Source organism: Kogia breviceps, chromosome 14, assembly GCF_026419965.1.
Source record: "Kogia breviceps isolate mKogBre1 chromosome 14, mKogBre1 haplotype 1, whole genome shotgun sequence".
NCBI lineage: Eukaryota > Metazoa > Chordata > Mammalia > Artiodactyla > Physeteridae > Kogia > Kogia breviceps.
This window is the reverse complement of record NC_081323.1, coordinates 50,876,052-50,888,787: the sequence shown is the minus strand read 5'-3', so window position 1 is coordinate 50,888,787 and position 12,736 is coordinate 50,876,052. Positions and strand designations below refer to the sequence as shown.

The following is a 12,736-nucleotide window of genomic DNA, read 5'->3' as shown; positions in this document are numbered from 1 at the left end:
CACATGCTGCGGAGCAACTAAGCCCATGCGCCACAACTACTGAGCCGGTGCTCTAGAGCCCGTGAGCCACAACTACTGAGCCCTTGCGCCACAACTACTGAAGCCTGCACGCCTAGAGCCCATGCTCCACAACAAGAGAAGCCACCGCAATGAGAAGCCTATGCACCGCAGAGTAGCCCCCGCTCGCTGCAACTAGAGAAAGCCCGTGCACAGCAACAAAAACCCAACGCAGCCAAAAATAAATAGATAAAATAAATAATTTTTTTTTAAGTGAGCCCAGTACTTGGATCTTGTCAAATAACTGAATTGCTTAAGAAGAAAATACCTTAAAATTATAAATGCACGTTAGCTGTGGGAATTTAAGTCATAAAAAAATCCCCTTAAGATGACTTATTTTTAAATTTACCAGCATATATACCACTTTGGGGTAACCAGGTTTTGGATTTATAACTCTAATATTAATTATTAAAGCAAAAGTAATTTCAAAATAGTCGCCCGAGTGCCCAAAAGCTGCCCCGAGAACACGGAAGCAGCTCCAGTTCACTCGGAGCTAACCGGATGTTAAGAATTTAGGGCCGTGCACTAGGGTGAGCGACACGTGGCCCCGCAAAAGAAGCAGGGTTCTGCAGAAGTAGGGAACGAGAAACCGACCTAGGAAGAGGTGGGATCATCGTTCTTTCCTACTTCAGCGCCTGCCGTCCTTATTTTTGAGAATAAATAAAAAACTATTTTAAAGCCCGAAGCCAGCAACTAGGAATCACAATGCCTCAGGGTCTGCGCCAGCGCACCCCAGGCTCCGCTTCCGTCCAGGTAAGGAGAGGGCGCGCGGACCCGGGGCTCCAGACAGGGTCGTCCCCAGTGCCCAGCGGGGACGAAGGGGGTCATGAGGTCGCCTGGATCCAGAGATCCCCGGCGCTGAGGACAGTGGGCTCCGCAACAGTTTCTGCCCGGAAGGATCGCCGCGGCCCGCGCGGGGGCCTCCAGCCCGGATTCCACAGAGCTCTGCTGCCCTTAATTTACAGGATGAAAACATGAAGGATTGGATAGTTATCCGGAAAAGAGCCTTTCCAAACCGTTTTGCGGAAAGCAGGGCCCCCTCGGCCCCGCGCGTCCACGGCAACCAAGCCTCAGCAGAGGCCGGAAAAAGCCGGGTAGTCCGCTTTCGCGCCCCCGCCCTGCGGGCCGTACCACCCCGACGGACCCCTCCGAAGGCGCGGAAAGGTACAGTCCCCGGCCTCTGATTGGCCGACGACGCGGGGGCGTGGCCTCCGAAGCCTGGTTCTGCGCGCCAGAACCTGCTCGCCGCAGTGCGAGCCGGGCCAGGAGCGAGCGCCATGGTGAGGAGTGGTTGCGGGTTGCCGGCGAGGCGGAGGCCATGCTTTGGGCCTGGGTTCGGGCCGGGGCCCAGGCCTGCCCGCGGAGCGAAGCCAGGCGAAAGCGGGGGCCGCGCTGACGCTTGCGCCCCGGCTCCTTTTCCAGGTGCTGCTGCACGTGCTCTTCGAGCATGCGGTCGGCTACGCGCTGCTGGCGCTGAAGGAGGTGGAGGAGATCAGCCTGCTGCTCCCGCAGGTGAGTGGACGCGGTGGGCTCGCCCGGCCGCGCAGCAGCCCCTCGGGCAGCGCGGGCCCCAGCATGCACCGCGCGCTCCCACGTGGCCGGCCGCGCGTTGGGGGGTGCGCTGTGCGCTACAGCTCAAGAGCAGGGGGTCCTTACCTGCATTCGTAATTAGAATCGTGTTAGAAGCATTTAAAAGTAAGTCTCCCGCATTCGAATTTGTCTGCACTCTACAAAATGCAGGCTTTCAGTTTTGCGTAAAGAGTAAATAAAACTCTATATGAAAAATGCAAAAAAAAAAAAAGTAAGTCAGTCTCCCGGACTCCACCCCGTACCGATGAAGCGGAACCGGGATTTAGGGCCCGTGATCCGTTCATTTTTTAAAGCTTTAGGTTGGTCCAGACCTGCAGCTGCTTTACTGCGCCCTAGAGGCAAGAGCGAGGAAAGGAAACCATTCATCGTCTTTCTCTCCCCCAGGTGGAGGAGTGCGTGCTGAACCTGGGCAAGTTCCACAACATCGTTCGTCTCGTGGCTTTTTGTCCCTTTTCCTCGTCCCAGGTTGCCTTGGAAAATGCCAACGCTGTGTCTGAAGGTGAGTCTGCCACTAAATATTTTAGGGAGATAAGCCTGCTTACTGTTAACCTTTTAAATTGTACAATCTAGGATATAGGCTTTATTTCTTGTGGACACTGTAGTGATAAAGGATTCCTAAATGAAATCTGACTGGGTTGGGGGGACTGGTATAATACTAGACCCAATCACATGTGGTTTCCTGCTACTTTGTTCAGTTGATTTTGATACCAAAAGCCAAGAGAAAAAGGTTTGGTCCCAGAAGGTAAATCCAGTACTAAATGCTCCTATTGTGCTCCAGGGTGTTTTTTAAGCTTTCAGTAATGTATTTCATTCTTATGTTATTTGGCCCAAGTCGTGTTCCTCCCATGGTTGATGCAGGCTTTGCAGTGATGACCTGAGTCTGTCAATCCCCTGAGTATAATCACTGATGTCTCCATATCTCTGAGCAAAGCCTGAAGGGGGGAGGGCTCTAGGCACACCATCCTAGCATGCTCTGCAAGACCAATGTAAGATCAGTCTGTCAGTGATCACTTGAGGGGACAGGATTCTTTTTAATGATTTAAGCATCCTTCAGCATGTTAGTGGGAGCTCTGTTCTTTGCCCTGAGGTGTTGTTCATGAGGACCTCCGCCTGCTCTTGGAGACTCACCTACCATCCAAAAAGAAGAAAGTGCTTCTGGGGGTTGGGGACCCCAAGATAGGTGCTGCTATACAAGAGGAGTTAGGGTACAACTGCCAGACTGGAGGTGTCATAGCCGAGATCCTTCGAGGTGAGACCATCTATTGACATTTTTGAATTCTGGGTGGGGGTGTCTAGAAACTTATTAGGCTTAAGGTTGCTTTTTGGAAGCCCTCCTCCTTGGCTGGTGCCTGTGGGTGCAGGAGCTAGCTCAGCCCTTCCTTGCTGACAGTCTTGCCCTCCTCCAGGAGTCCGTCTGCACTTCCACAACCTGGTGAAGGGTCTTACTGATCTGTCTGCTTGTAAAGCCCAACTGGGGCTGGGACACAGCTATTCTCGTGCCAAAGTTAAGTTTAATGTGAACCGAGTGGACAATATGATTATCCAGTCCATTAGCCTTCTGGACCAGCTGGATAAGGACATCAATACCTTCTCCATGCGTGTCAGGTAAAGTGCAGGGGTGACCCCTTAGAAACAAGGTCTTGGGTCTGTGGTTTAGCTAATTTTGAATCTTGAGATCAGGACTGGCTCCTGTGGGTAGAACCATGTGGGGTGGAGCTGGGCCTCCTGGTGCTTACCACAGGCTGTGTTCTTACACTGACTGTATAGAAAGAGGAGGCAGAGTAAACGCACCCCATATACACCTCAGCCCAGGCCCTTTGCCTGGTCTGTATTGTGAATGGGGGGACAGGGAGTTGAGGTTTTCGATCTGATTTGTTCCAGTTTCCTCCAGGCAGAGTAGATCTGGAGAGAGCTGAGGCTATAGCTTTGAGACATGGCAGCTGGGCCATGGAGTGATTGTGGCTCTTTGCAGGGAATGGTATGGGTATCACTTTCCTGAACTGGTAAAGATCATCAATGACAATGCTACATACTGCCGCCTTGCTCAGTTCATTGGAAACCGAAGGGAGCTGAATGAAGAAAAGTTGGAGAAGCTGGAGGAGCTGACAATGGATGCAGCCAAGGCTAAGGCTATTCTGGATGCCTCGCGGTCCTCCATGGGTCAGTATAGAGCCTGGCAGCCAAAATAAGGTACAGGGCTCTGAATACTGGGCTCCTTCATTCATACTTGATGTCCCTTAGGCATGGACATATCAGCCATTGATTTGATAAACATCGAGAGCTTCTCCAGTCGTGTGGTGTCTTTGTCAGAGTACCGCCAAAGCCTACACACTTACCTGCGATCCAAGATGAGCCAAGTAGCCCCCAGCCTGTCCGCCCTAATTGGGGAAGCGGTGCGTCATGGGAAACCAAAAAATGGGGGATTAAGGAATTACCATGTATATTTGTATTGTTGTATGTCCTGACCCATCATATCTTCCCCAGTTGTACTTGATGGGGAGGAGGTGAAGCAGGATTATTCAGTTGGTAGGTTGGCAATCCCAGCTTGTCTAATTCCTTGAATCCTTCTCCAGGTAGGTGCACGTCTCATTGCTCACGCTGGCAGTCTCACCAATCTGGCCAAGTATCCAGCATCCACAGTGCAGATCCTTGGGGCTGAAAAGGCCCTGTTCAGGTACCAGTGAGGGCACCTGCCCACACTCAGGTGCCACTTCTGGTGCCCACTGCTTGTTTGGGGATCACGGTGATGGTTGACCAGGGCTCCCTGACCTGTACAGGCCTCTGCTATGGGGGTGATGGCCAGTCCTGGTGTCTGAGTGATTCCCTGGGCCCAGCACAGGGACCAACTTTCCAGGTCAGCGACATTGGATGCCTTCCCTCTGCCTCTGGGAGTGGTGGCTTGGCATGAGGTGGGGTAGAGACCCATCCCGGCCTGAGGCTTACCTGGAAACGGGGAAGAGGGGAAGGGAGGCTCTGCCTTCGCTAACGCAGTTGAAATTTCTGATCTTAAACTCCGCTGAATATTCTTCTCCCAGAGCCCTGAAGACAAGGGGTAACACCCCAAAATATGGACTCATTTTCCACTCTACCTTCATTGGCCGAGCAGCTGCCAAGAACAAAGGCCGCATCTCCCGATACCTGGCAAACAAATGCAGTATTGCCTCACGAATTGATTGCTTCTCTGGTATGGGTAGGGAAGTTGGCAGGTGGGAGGGAGGGAGGCTGACTACCCTAGCAGCTTCTACAATGATGGCAGTATTTTTCGTCAACAGCAGTTCACCTAGTGAGTGTTGATACTTTGGGTCTGAGTGAAGCTGAGGGTAGAGGGAATACTGGGGGTGGTGAGTAGTTTGTCCCTTTAGAGACTGACGTGCTATGTTTACTTACATACATGCATGTCCAGAGGTACCTACCAGTGTATTTGGGGAGAAGCTTCGAGAACAAGTTGAGGAGCGGCTGTCCTTCTATGAGACTGGAGAGATTCCACGAAAGAATCTGGATGTCATGAAGGAGGCAATGGTTCAGGTCAGTTTGGGTCAGGTCGGGTGGGGAGAACCAGAGCTGGCTGTTGGAGTTGATGAACTGTATTAGCCTGACCACATAGAGTGGAGGCATAAAACTGATTTAATGAGCCTGATCCAATAAAGCCAAGAGAGAGACCTGGGGAACCAGAGGTCTTCAAGCCTTTTCAGCAGTTCTCTTTGGCCAGGCAGAGGAAGCGGCTGCTGAGATTACTAGGAAGCTGGAGAAACAGGAGAAGAAACGCTTGAAGAAGGAAAAGAAAAGGCTGGCTGCGATTGCCCTGGCGTCTTCAGAAAACAGCAGTAGTACCCCGGAGGAATGTGAGGTTAGTAGTAGACAGCCCTTAGCCCTGGGTGAAGATCTTAAGCCATAGGACAGAAAACAGCAGAACAGAGGATAAGCCACCTCAAGTCAAGGTCTGGAATATAGGCTTTTGGACTGAAATAAGGATCTGAAACCTCTAAAACTACCTCTTGATTCTATAGGAAGGAGATAGGTGCTGAGAGAACTCACTCAAGAGCCCAGAGCACTGGTTTGTAGCAACACCTGTTCACTGGGCGAGTGTGTTCTGTCCTTGGCTGCTTCCCAGGAGTCCTTAACCGGGGGTAGTGTAAATTCCTGCTCTGCTTGTTCCTAGGCATGTCTAGAAATGGTAGCATTTCATACTGGAGGTTGAGGGCAGGGAGGGCTCCAGTGTGCTATGTTAGAATCATTCTCCCTGGGATTGTTGTAGTGCCCAGTCTGCCAGTGTTTCAGGGTCCCCTCTGGAACTTAGATAATTGTGTATTCTCCCTACCTTCTAAGTGATTGGTGGGGGCTGGGGGGGACACCTTTGACATGCTTTTCTAGAGTTAGAGCCATACAATTTAAAAATCATCCCAGAAACACTGGACAGTTTTAACACCATTTTGCATCCACCAGTCTTTCTGCCCTGGGTACTTAACAGCTGGAATTCTAACAGGGTGTGTGTTCGTGTTCATACAATGGATGACACTCTTTCATGCCCATTTTTCCCTTTCTGCCATCAGGAGACAGGTCAAAGACCCAAAAAGAAGAAAAAGCAAAAGCCCCAGGAGGCTCCTCAGGAGAATGGAATGGAAGAACCATCTGTCTCCAAACCCAAAAAAAAGAAATCTTTTTCCAAGGAGGAGCTGGTTAGTAGTGATCTTGAAGAGACAGCTGGCAGTGGAAGTCTTACCAAGAGGAAGAAATCTTTCCCCAAAGAGGAACCAGATAGTGACCCTGAAGAGTCAGGAAACAAGAGGGTCCCCAAGAAAAAGAGGAAATTCTCTTCCAAGGAGGAGCCTCTCAGCAGTGGACCTGAAGAGGCTGCTGCCAGCAAGAGCAGCAGCTCCAAGAAAAAGAAAAAGCTCCGAAAGCTATCCCAGGAAAATTAGAATGGACATTTCCCTAGTAGGGCATAACTTACAGAGATATTTCCCAACCCATCCCTTATAGCCCAATAAAAATAAAAACAAATTCACGAGTCATATCATGTTTTATTGGACACCTTACATGGTGGGACTTATGGGTTGGACAGGGCACCAATGACCGCCTCAGTGAAGTCTTGGCAGGTGGCATAACCACCCATGTGAGAAGTTCGAACCTGTGGGGGAGAACTGTCATCACCTCTGTGGCCTGGGCCCCATCCCTAACCCCCCACCACCTAAGTTCCCTAAGGAAGCCAGCCCCAGACAACCTAGGCTCTGCCCAGAAGGTGATAATGGTCTACAGGTTTAGGGCTCTTCTCTGGTCCACTGTACTCAAGGGAGGTGTATGGTCCTTGTGAGGCTGGAGGGAATAAAGGGCTCTTAGCCCCCATAGGGGTGCAGGTGGCCGATGACAGACTTGATGAAGTCGGTTGTGGTGCTGTAGCCGCCCATGTCTCGAGTCCGCACCTACAGCCACCACCGGCAACAGCCAGTGGGGAAGAAAAGAGAGCCCATGAAGGCAGGGCAGTGTGATGGAAATGGAATCCAAAGAGGGTGACAGGGCCAGAAAAAGAAGACAATGCAGCAGAGATGGAAGGAGGCAGCCAGGTTTGGAAGAGCATGGACCCATCCATTCCTGTCTTGAGGGCCAGAGCCACTGTTCGAGCTCTGCTGTGGCCTGGGCGAGGGTGGGAAGCTGAGCATGAGTGAGAAGGGAAATGCAAATTGAGGACAGGAGAAGGATGCTTTGGAGGAAACAGAAGACCAGGTGGAAGCACATGACGGCAGGGGAATGGCAGATGAGGATGGGCTTCCAGGTGTGGAGAAAGTGACACTGGTGCCTCATCCTGCCAGCTATCTCCCTCTGCTCCTCTCCCCTTAGGAAGCTGCAAGTTCTGCATTAAGATGGCCAATTAAAGAGCCAATGGATGGAGCAGGAAAGAGGGAATAGCAGATGGGAACTAGGAGACAAAGGAGATCAAGAGGATGAAACAGCCAAGAGAAGGGAAATGAACAGCCCTGACAGGACTGGGGGAAAAGCAGAGAGCAGAGGCTCTTGGGACCTGGAGGGAAAGGAGGCCCCAACTCAGGTTCCCCAGAAAGTCCTGCCAAGACCCTAAACCCCACAGCCTTTCCAAACTCACCTTGCCGACTTTGATCACCTTCTTCACTGCATCTGCAATCGTGTTGGAGTGATGCTCGAGACTGTCAATGTGGACAGAAAGAAACTTGAGATTCCCCCCACATCATCCCCCTGATTTCCCCACCTGTGCTCCCCAAACAACAGCCAGCTACCTCCCCGGGCTGGCAGTGACCTACTTGAGATGCCGCAGCATGTTGGAAGCTGACAACAGCATGGCTGTGGGGTTGGCTATATTCCTGCCCACTGCCTGGGCAAATGGATGCCGGGCACCCTGTGGAAAGAGGAGCAGGCCAGAGTCACTGGGAGCAGACATTCTGCAGAAGCTGAGGTCAGGGAAGGGCATTAGGATGAAAGGTCAGGCCAGGAACACTGAGAAGATGTAAGGGTTGGGGGGACAGGAGCAGGCCAGGGTCACTTAGGAGGGGGATGCACTGGGGGAGAGCTATCAAGGGGACCTGAGGTCAGAAGAAGGGCACAGGGAGGGCTGAGGGAGGCGGTGACTTCACTCACCATCTCAAAGACTGCATACTCTGCACTGTAGCTCTCACCAGGGACCACACCAGCTCCCCCAACCAGGCCAGCAGCCAGATTGTCAATAATGTTCCCATAGAGGTTGGGCATCACCAACACATCAAACTGGTAAGGATTCTGCACCAGCTGGGGGCAAAATGTGGGCATGGAGGAGAGATGTAAATCCTATTCCCTGCCTTGCTCAGCACTGAGAATGGAGACACCAGGAGGGCCTCACCTGCATGCAGCAGTTGTCTATGATCATTGTCTCAAACTTGATCTTGGGGTACAGTTCAGCAACTTCCTCACAGCACTGCAGGAACAACCCATCCCCCAGTTTCCTGTCCATGGGCCAAAGGGAACATTCAGCCGATAGAGTACAGGGAGCTACCTTCCCAGGAACCCCATGCAAAGCCATGTCCCTCACATGATATTGGCCTTGTGGACAGCTGTGACCTTGCCCCGCCCCTTCTTAGTGGCATAGTCAAAGGCGAACTTCGCGATCCGCTGAGACTTGGTTCGAGTGACAATCTTCAGGCATTCAATCACGCCCCTTGCACTCTGCATAAGAGAGAAGCAGCTGGGTGACACTAGAAAAAAGGGAAGGAGCTGTGCCTCTCTCCCCCCCTTCACCCCTGCCCTCTGCAATTTCTAGGGCCTCACCTCGTGTTCCAGAGAGCTGTACTCCCCTTCTGTCTGCTCTCGAATAATCACCAAATCTAGATTGTTGTGTCGAGTCTTGTACCCAGGAAGTGACTTCACATGGACTACGTTGGCAAACAAGTCCAACTTACGCCTGGGGATGGGGCAGAGCCATGAGCACTGTGCCTGGTGCCCCAGTACCCCACTCACCCATGTCCTCCCACCACTTACCTTAGCCGCATATCGTAGGAAGCTAGTTCCCCCTTATACTCCATCGGGGTGTGGATCTTTCCTGCATAAACAAAGTTGTGGTGGGGCGGGGGGTGGTTAGGCACAGGCCAAGCCCAAAGGAACCCATATTGGTGTCCAATCCCCTCAGTGATCCCCCCCCAGACTCCCATCTCCCACTCCCAAATAAGTGACATTAAATGCCTCTGGAGGCAAGGGGCAAAGGAACATAATGTAGTTAAAACCAGAAACATTTTGCCCACTGTTTCATTTCTAGTCACCAAATTTAATTTATGTTGAAACTTCAAAATGACCTAAAAGGACAGAAAATAATTTTCTCATGTTATCAAAGAGCCTGGGTTTCGGGACTTCCCTGGTGGTCCAGTGGGTAAGACTCTGCACTCCCAATGCAGGGGGCCCAGGTTCGATCCCTGGTTGGGGAACTAGATCCCACATGCATGCCGCAACTAAAGATCCCATGTGCCACAACTAAGACCCAGTGCGGCCAAAATAAATAAATACATTAATTAATATATATATTTTTAAAAAGGAGCCTGGGTTTAATAAGTTGAGAAACAACCTAGGGGATCCGTGACCTTTCTTGATGTTTCTGTGTCTACGTATTTGACATCTTTTCAACCAGCACTTATTGAATATCACGTGTCAGGCACTAGGGATATCAACCAAAAAACACAACACAAATTCCTGTCCTCAAGGACAAACAGTTCATTGGGGGACGACAGTTAATATTAAAGACACGATAAATACCATGGGAGGGGTATTACCAACACACACAGAAGCACAGAGAAGAAATTCCCTCTGGTAATATCAGGAAGTATCATAGAACAGCTGGCACTTCAGCCAGACTTTAGGTTGAGTGAGTGTACTAGGTTGAATAGTGAACCACCTAAATGATATGTCCATGTCCTAATCCCCAGAACCTGTAAATGTGACCTTATTGGGGAAAACAGTGTCTGAAGATATAAGTTAAGGATCTTGAGATGGAATCACACTGGATCCAGGTAGGTCCTAAACCCAGTGACAAGTCCTTATACAAGAAAAGAAGAAGAAACAGATACACAGACACAGAGTAGAGAAAACCATATCAAGACAGAGGCAGAGACTGAACTGATACATCTACAAGCCAAGAAACACCGAGGAATGCCAGCAGCTGCCAGCAGCCACCAGCAGCTGGAAGAGACAAGGAAGGATTCTACCCAAGTCTTCAGAAGGAGCTCTGCCAACACCTTAATTTCAGGATTCTGGCCTCCAGAACTGGAAGAGAATAAATTTCTGTTATTTTAAGCTACCAGGTTTCTGGTAATTTGTACGGCAGCCCTAGGAAACTAATACAGTGAGTGAGGAAGATTCTGACAGGTGGCACCAAAAGGAGAACACTGTGGCAGAAGGAACAGCAAAAGTCAAGACAGTACATGTATTTGGAAACTAATACAGTCTGGTGTGACCAAAGCACACAACAAGTGTTATAGAAACAAAGGCAGAAACGCTGAGGGCCAGCTCATAAAGAGCTTACTTTCCTACACTAAGGCTGGGCCTGAAAGTCACGCTGGGTTTTCCAAGAGAAGAGCTGCAGAGGATGGACTGTAGGGGCAGAACTGAAAGCCAAAAAATCTAATGAGGCGATTACAGTAGGGAAGCAGAAGGGAAGACAAAAGAAAAGAGACAGCTAGAAATGGCATTCTAGAAACACAGTTAACAAGACTTGGTGACCCATAATGTAGCCCCATGACAGACTACAAACTCATGGAGCCTTCCTGCATAGATAGCATGAGAGGCACACGATCTCTCAACTCCTGGGTTTCCAACTGGGTTCCCACTGAAGGCCACCAATCAGTGGTGGGAGCTCGGGAGAGTTAATGTATTATGTGTGTGCTGAGAAGGTTACTGAACATTTATTCGTTTGATTTTAACTAACATGGGTGGGGTAGCAAGGAGGCACACATACCAATGATAGCCACCTTGTTCTCCTTCATGGAACTCAGCACCTGCTCCAGCTTCTCCTCAGATGCCATATTCTGCACCTCGCTCAGGTGATGCTCCTGGAACTCCACTGGGACAGAGGCAGCCTTCAGGAGCAGGTGTCAAATATCGCAGGGTCAGAATCAAGTAAGTCCTTTCCAACCCAGGCCGTCGACCCTGCTGGCTGACTCCCCCAGGCCACTCACCTTGAACACCTCCTTGACAGCGTGCATCAGCTCAGGCCCCACGCCGTCTCCCGGTAGCATAGTCACGGGAAAGGCGCCCTCCACCCTCACGTCCTCGCCCTGCGAGCGGGGTCAGCAGAGCTAGAGCTGGGGCTGGGGCAGGAGTCCTGGGGTAGGCCAGGAGAGGAGGGGTCGGGGCGTGGGCGAGACCGGAGCCGGACTTGCACTTACCTGGCTCCGCGAGGCGGCTTGCGCTACGGCCGAGGTACACAGGCTCCTCCATGCCCCAGGATTCGGGGCGGCGACCAGCGCCTACGACAGTCACATAAGCCTTTGAGGTCGGATCTGGGAGCCTCAGGCCCCGAATACTTCAATGAGCCCGGTACAAACCCGCCGCCCTCCCGCCTACCCCAGCATGCCCCGGGCCTCACTCGGGTCACCCCGCGGACACCGCCGAGAGCCGCCATGCTCTCTACAGGAAGTCGCGGCGAAATGACGCCGGAAGCCGGTGCGGCCCGGCGCCCCTATTTCCGGTCCGGCACTGATGCCAGGAGGTACGCTCATTTTCTCCAACTAAAACCTCCGACCCGTTCCTCTTCCTCCGCGTTCATCCACTTCTACTCAACCACTTCCTTTGGACCGTGATGCTGCACAGCGCCGCTTTGTCTGTTGCTTTATTTTCAGACACCGTATTTATGTTGAAACTTCAAAATAACATTAAAGGCGAATATAAGGTTTCATTTTATCAAACGAGTTTAATAACAAGTTGAAAAACAATACTGGAGAATCTGTCTTTTCTTAATGTTTGTGTGTCCACGTATTTGTTATTCTTTTAATCAATTCTCACTGAACAATCGTATGTCCGACACTAAAGGCATTAATGAACGCCGCACAATCCATGGGAGAAGGTGTGTGTGTCTGGCTTCTTCAGTCTCCTAGCCTGCCCTGTTACTCTACATTAATCAAGTTTCCTTGTTGTTTTTTCCTAGGGGGGCTTGTTCTTTGCTCTGACAGTTGTTTCCCTAATAGTGTATCCTAGGCCTGAACTCCTCTGAGCAGGATCGTAATTGGAGACAGAAATCACTTCAAGCTTGTAAGTGTGACTAAAAGGGAATTTCAGACCTATTTTTAAATTTCCAGTCACATACTGTTTACAAACGACATGCCTAAAACAGATGACACAAGTGGACCAGGGGCACTTGTTAAAAGTGCAGACTTATGAGTGTCACCCCAGACTTGCTGAATCCAATCTCAGGATTGGGGCCCCAGAAAATGCATGTCTAACAGGCTCCCCCAGGTGATACACACAAATTTACGAACCACTGACTAGGTGATTTGTATACCTAATCCATCCAAAAAGGTGCAGAGCATTCTCCCAGCCCAAGGGAAAGAATGCAGTGGTTCTAATGTTGGGGATCAAGCACAAACTTTGTATCTCTTTTCTAAAT

At 50.8% G+C, this 12,736-nt stretch overlaps 2 protein-coding genes and 6 non-coding genes across 11 annotated transcripts; 7 read left to right on the top strand and 1 right to left on the bottom strand.

Annotated features, from left to right (window-relative positions):
• Positions 1–577: 577 nt before the first annotated feature.
• On the top strand, positions 578–6,648 carry NOP56 (NOP56 ribonucleoprotein). 2 transcript variants are annotated; one of them, XM_067013438.1, is made up of 13 exons: positions 578–810; positions 1,023–1,337; positions 1,480–1,569; positions 2,032–2,146; positions 2,735–2,896; positions 3,054–3,252; positions 3,620–3,807; positions 3,889–4,040; positions 4,221–4,321; positions 4,683–4,831; positions 5,051–5,172; positions 5,357–5,494; positions 6,198–6,648. In XM_067013438.1, exons 2-13 carry the CDS (start codon positions 1,335–1,337, stop codon positions 6,564–6,566), a joined length of 1,788 nt encoding a protein of 595 aa, XP_066869539.1. In that variant the 5' UTR covers positions 578–810; positions 1,023–1,334; the 3' UTR covers positions 6,567–6,648. The 2 variants fall into 2 exon arrangements, with proteins under 2 accessions (XP_066869539.1, XP_058894363.1); XM_059038380.2 differs by having other exon boundaries at positions 580–1,337.
• Positions 2,509–2,576, top strand: LOC131741904 (small nucleolar RNA SNORD110). The gene has a single exon (XR_009331259.1). It is a non-coding gene; the product is annotated as a small nucleolar RNA SNORD110 (small nucleolar RNA).
• LOC131741895 (small nucleolar RNA SNORA51) lies at positions 3,367–3,498 on the top strand. The gene has a single exon (XR_009331250.1). It is a non-coding gene; the product is annotated as a small nucleolar RNA SNORA51 (small nucleolar RNA).
• On the top strand, positions 4,384–4,469 carry LOC131741902 (small nucleolar RNA SNORD86). Its single transcript, XR_009331257.1, has one exon. It is a non-coding gene; the product is annotated as a small nucleolar RNA SNORD86 (small nucleolar RNA).
• On the top strand, positions 4,889–4,959 carry LOC131741885 (small nucleolar RNA SNORD56). The gene has a single exon (XR_009331241.1). It is a non-coding gene; the product is annotated as a small nucleolar RNA SNORD56 (small nucleolar RNA).
• Positions 5,217–5,287, top strand: LOC131741958 (small nucleolar RNA SNORD57). The gene has a single exon (XR_009331305.1). It is a non-coding gene; the product is annotated as a small nucleolar RNA SNORD57 (small nucleolar RNA).
• Positions 6,649–11,834, bottom strand: IDH3B (isocitrate dehydrogenase (NAD(+)) 3 non-catalytic subunit beta). Of its 3 annotated transcripts, XR_010836575.1 has the most exons (13): positions 11,720–11,797; positions 11,520–11,600; positions 11,310–11,408; positions 11,090–11,210; positions 9,127–9,187; positions 8,917–9,049; positions 8,681–8,814; positions 8,492–8,594; positions 8,254–8,400; positions 7,920–8,014; positions 7,745–7,805; positions 6,869–7,067; positions 6,649–6,775 (listed from the first exon to the last, which is right to left on the bottom strand). XR_010836575.1 is itself a non-coding variant. In XM_059038363.2 (12 exons), exons 1-12 carry the CDS (start codon positions 11,753–11,755, stop codon positions 6,981–6,983), a joined length of 1,158 nt encoding a protein of 385 aa, XP_058894346.1. In that variant the 5' UTR covers positions 11,756–11,834; the 3' UTR covers positions 6,649–6,980. The 3 variants fall into 3 exon arrangements, 2 of the variants coding, with proteins under 2 accessions (XP_058894346.1, XP_058894347.1); XM_059038363.2 differs by having other exon boundaries at positions 6,649–7,067; positions 11,720–11,834; XM_059038364.2 differs by lacking the exon at positions 6,869–7,067.
• TRNAG-CCC (transfer RNA glycine (anticodon CCC)) lies at positions 9,494–9,566 on the top strand. The gene has a single exon. It is a non-coding gene; the product is annotated as a tRNA-Gly (tRNA).
• Positions 11,835–12,736: the final 902 nt, after the last annotated feature.

Coding starts and splice junctions, on each gene's coding strand:
- NOP56 (XM_067013438.1), top strand. Junction 2,147..2,734: donor TGCCAACGCTGTGTCTGAAG/GTGAGTCTGCCA, acceptor CTTTGCCCTGAG/GTGTTGTTCATGAGGACCTC. Junction 2,897..3,053: donor CATAGCCGAGATCCTTCGAG/GTGAGACCATCT, acceptor GCCCTCCTCCAG/GAGTCCGTCTGCACTTCCAC.
- IDH3B (XM_059038363.2), bottom strand. CDS start 11,755: ATGGCGGCTCTCGGCGGTGTCCGCGGGGTGACCCGA. Junction 9,188..11,089: donor GAACAAGGTGGCTATCATTG/GTATGTGTGCCT, acceptor TTGTTTATGCAG/GAAAGATCCACACCCCGATG. Junction 8,815..8,916: donor ACAGCTCTCTGGAACACGAG/GTGAGGCCCTAG, acceptor TCTCTTATGCAG/AGTGCAAGGGGCGTGATTGA.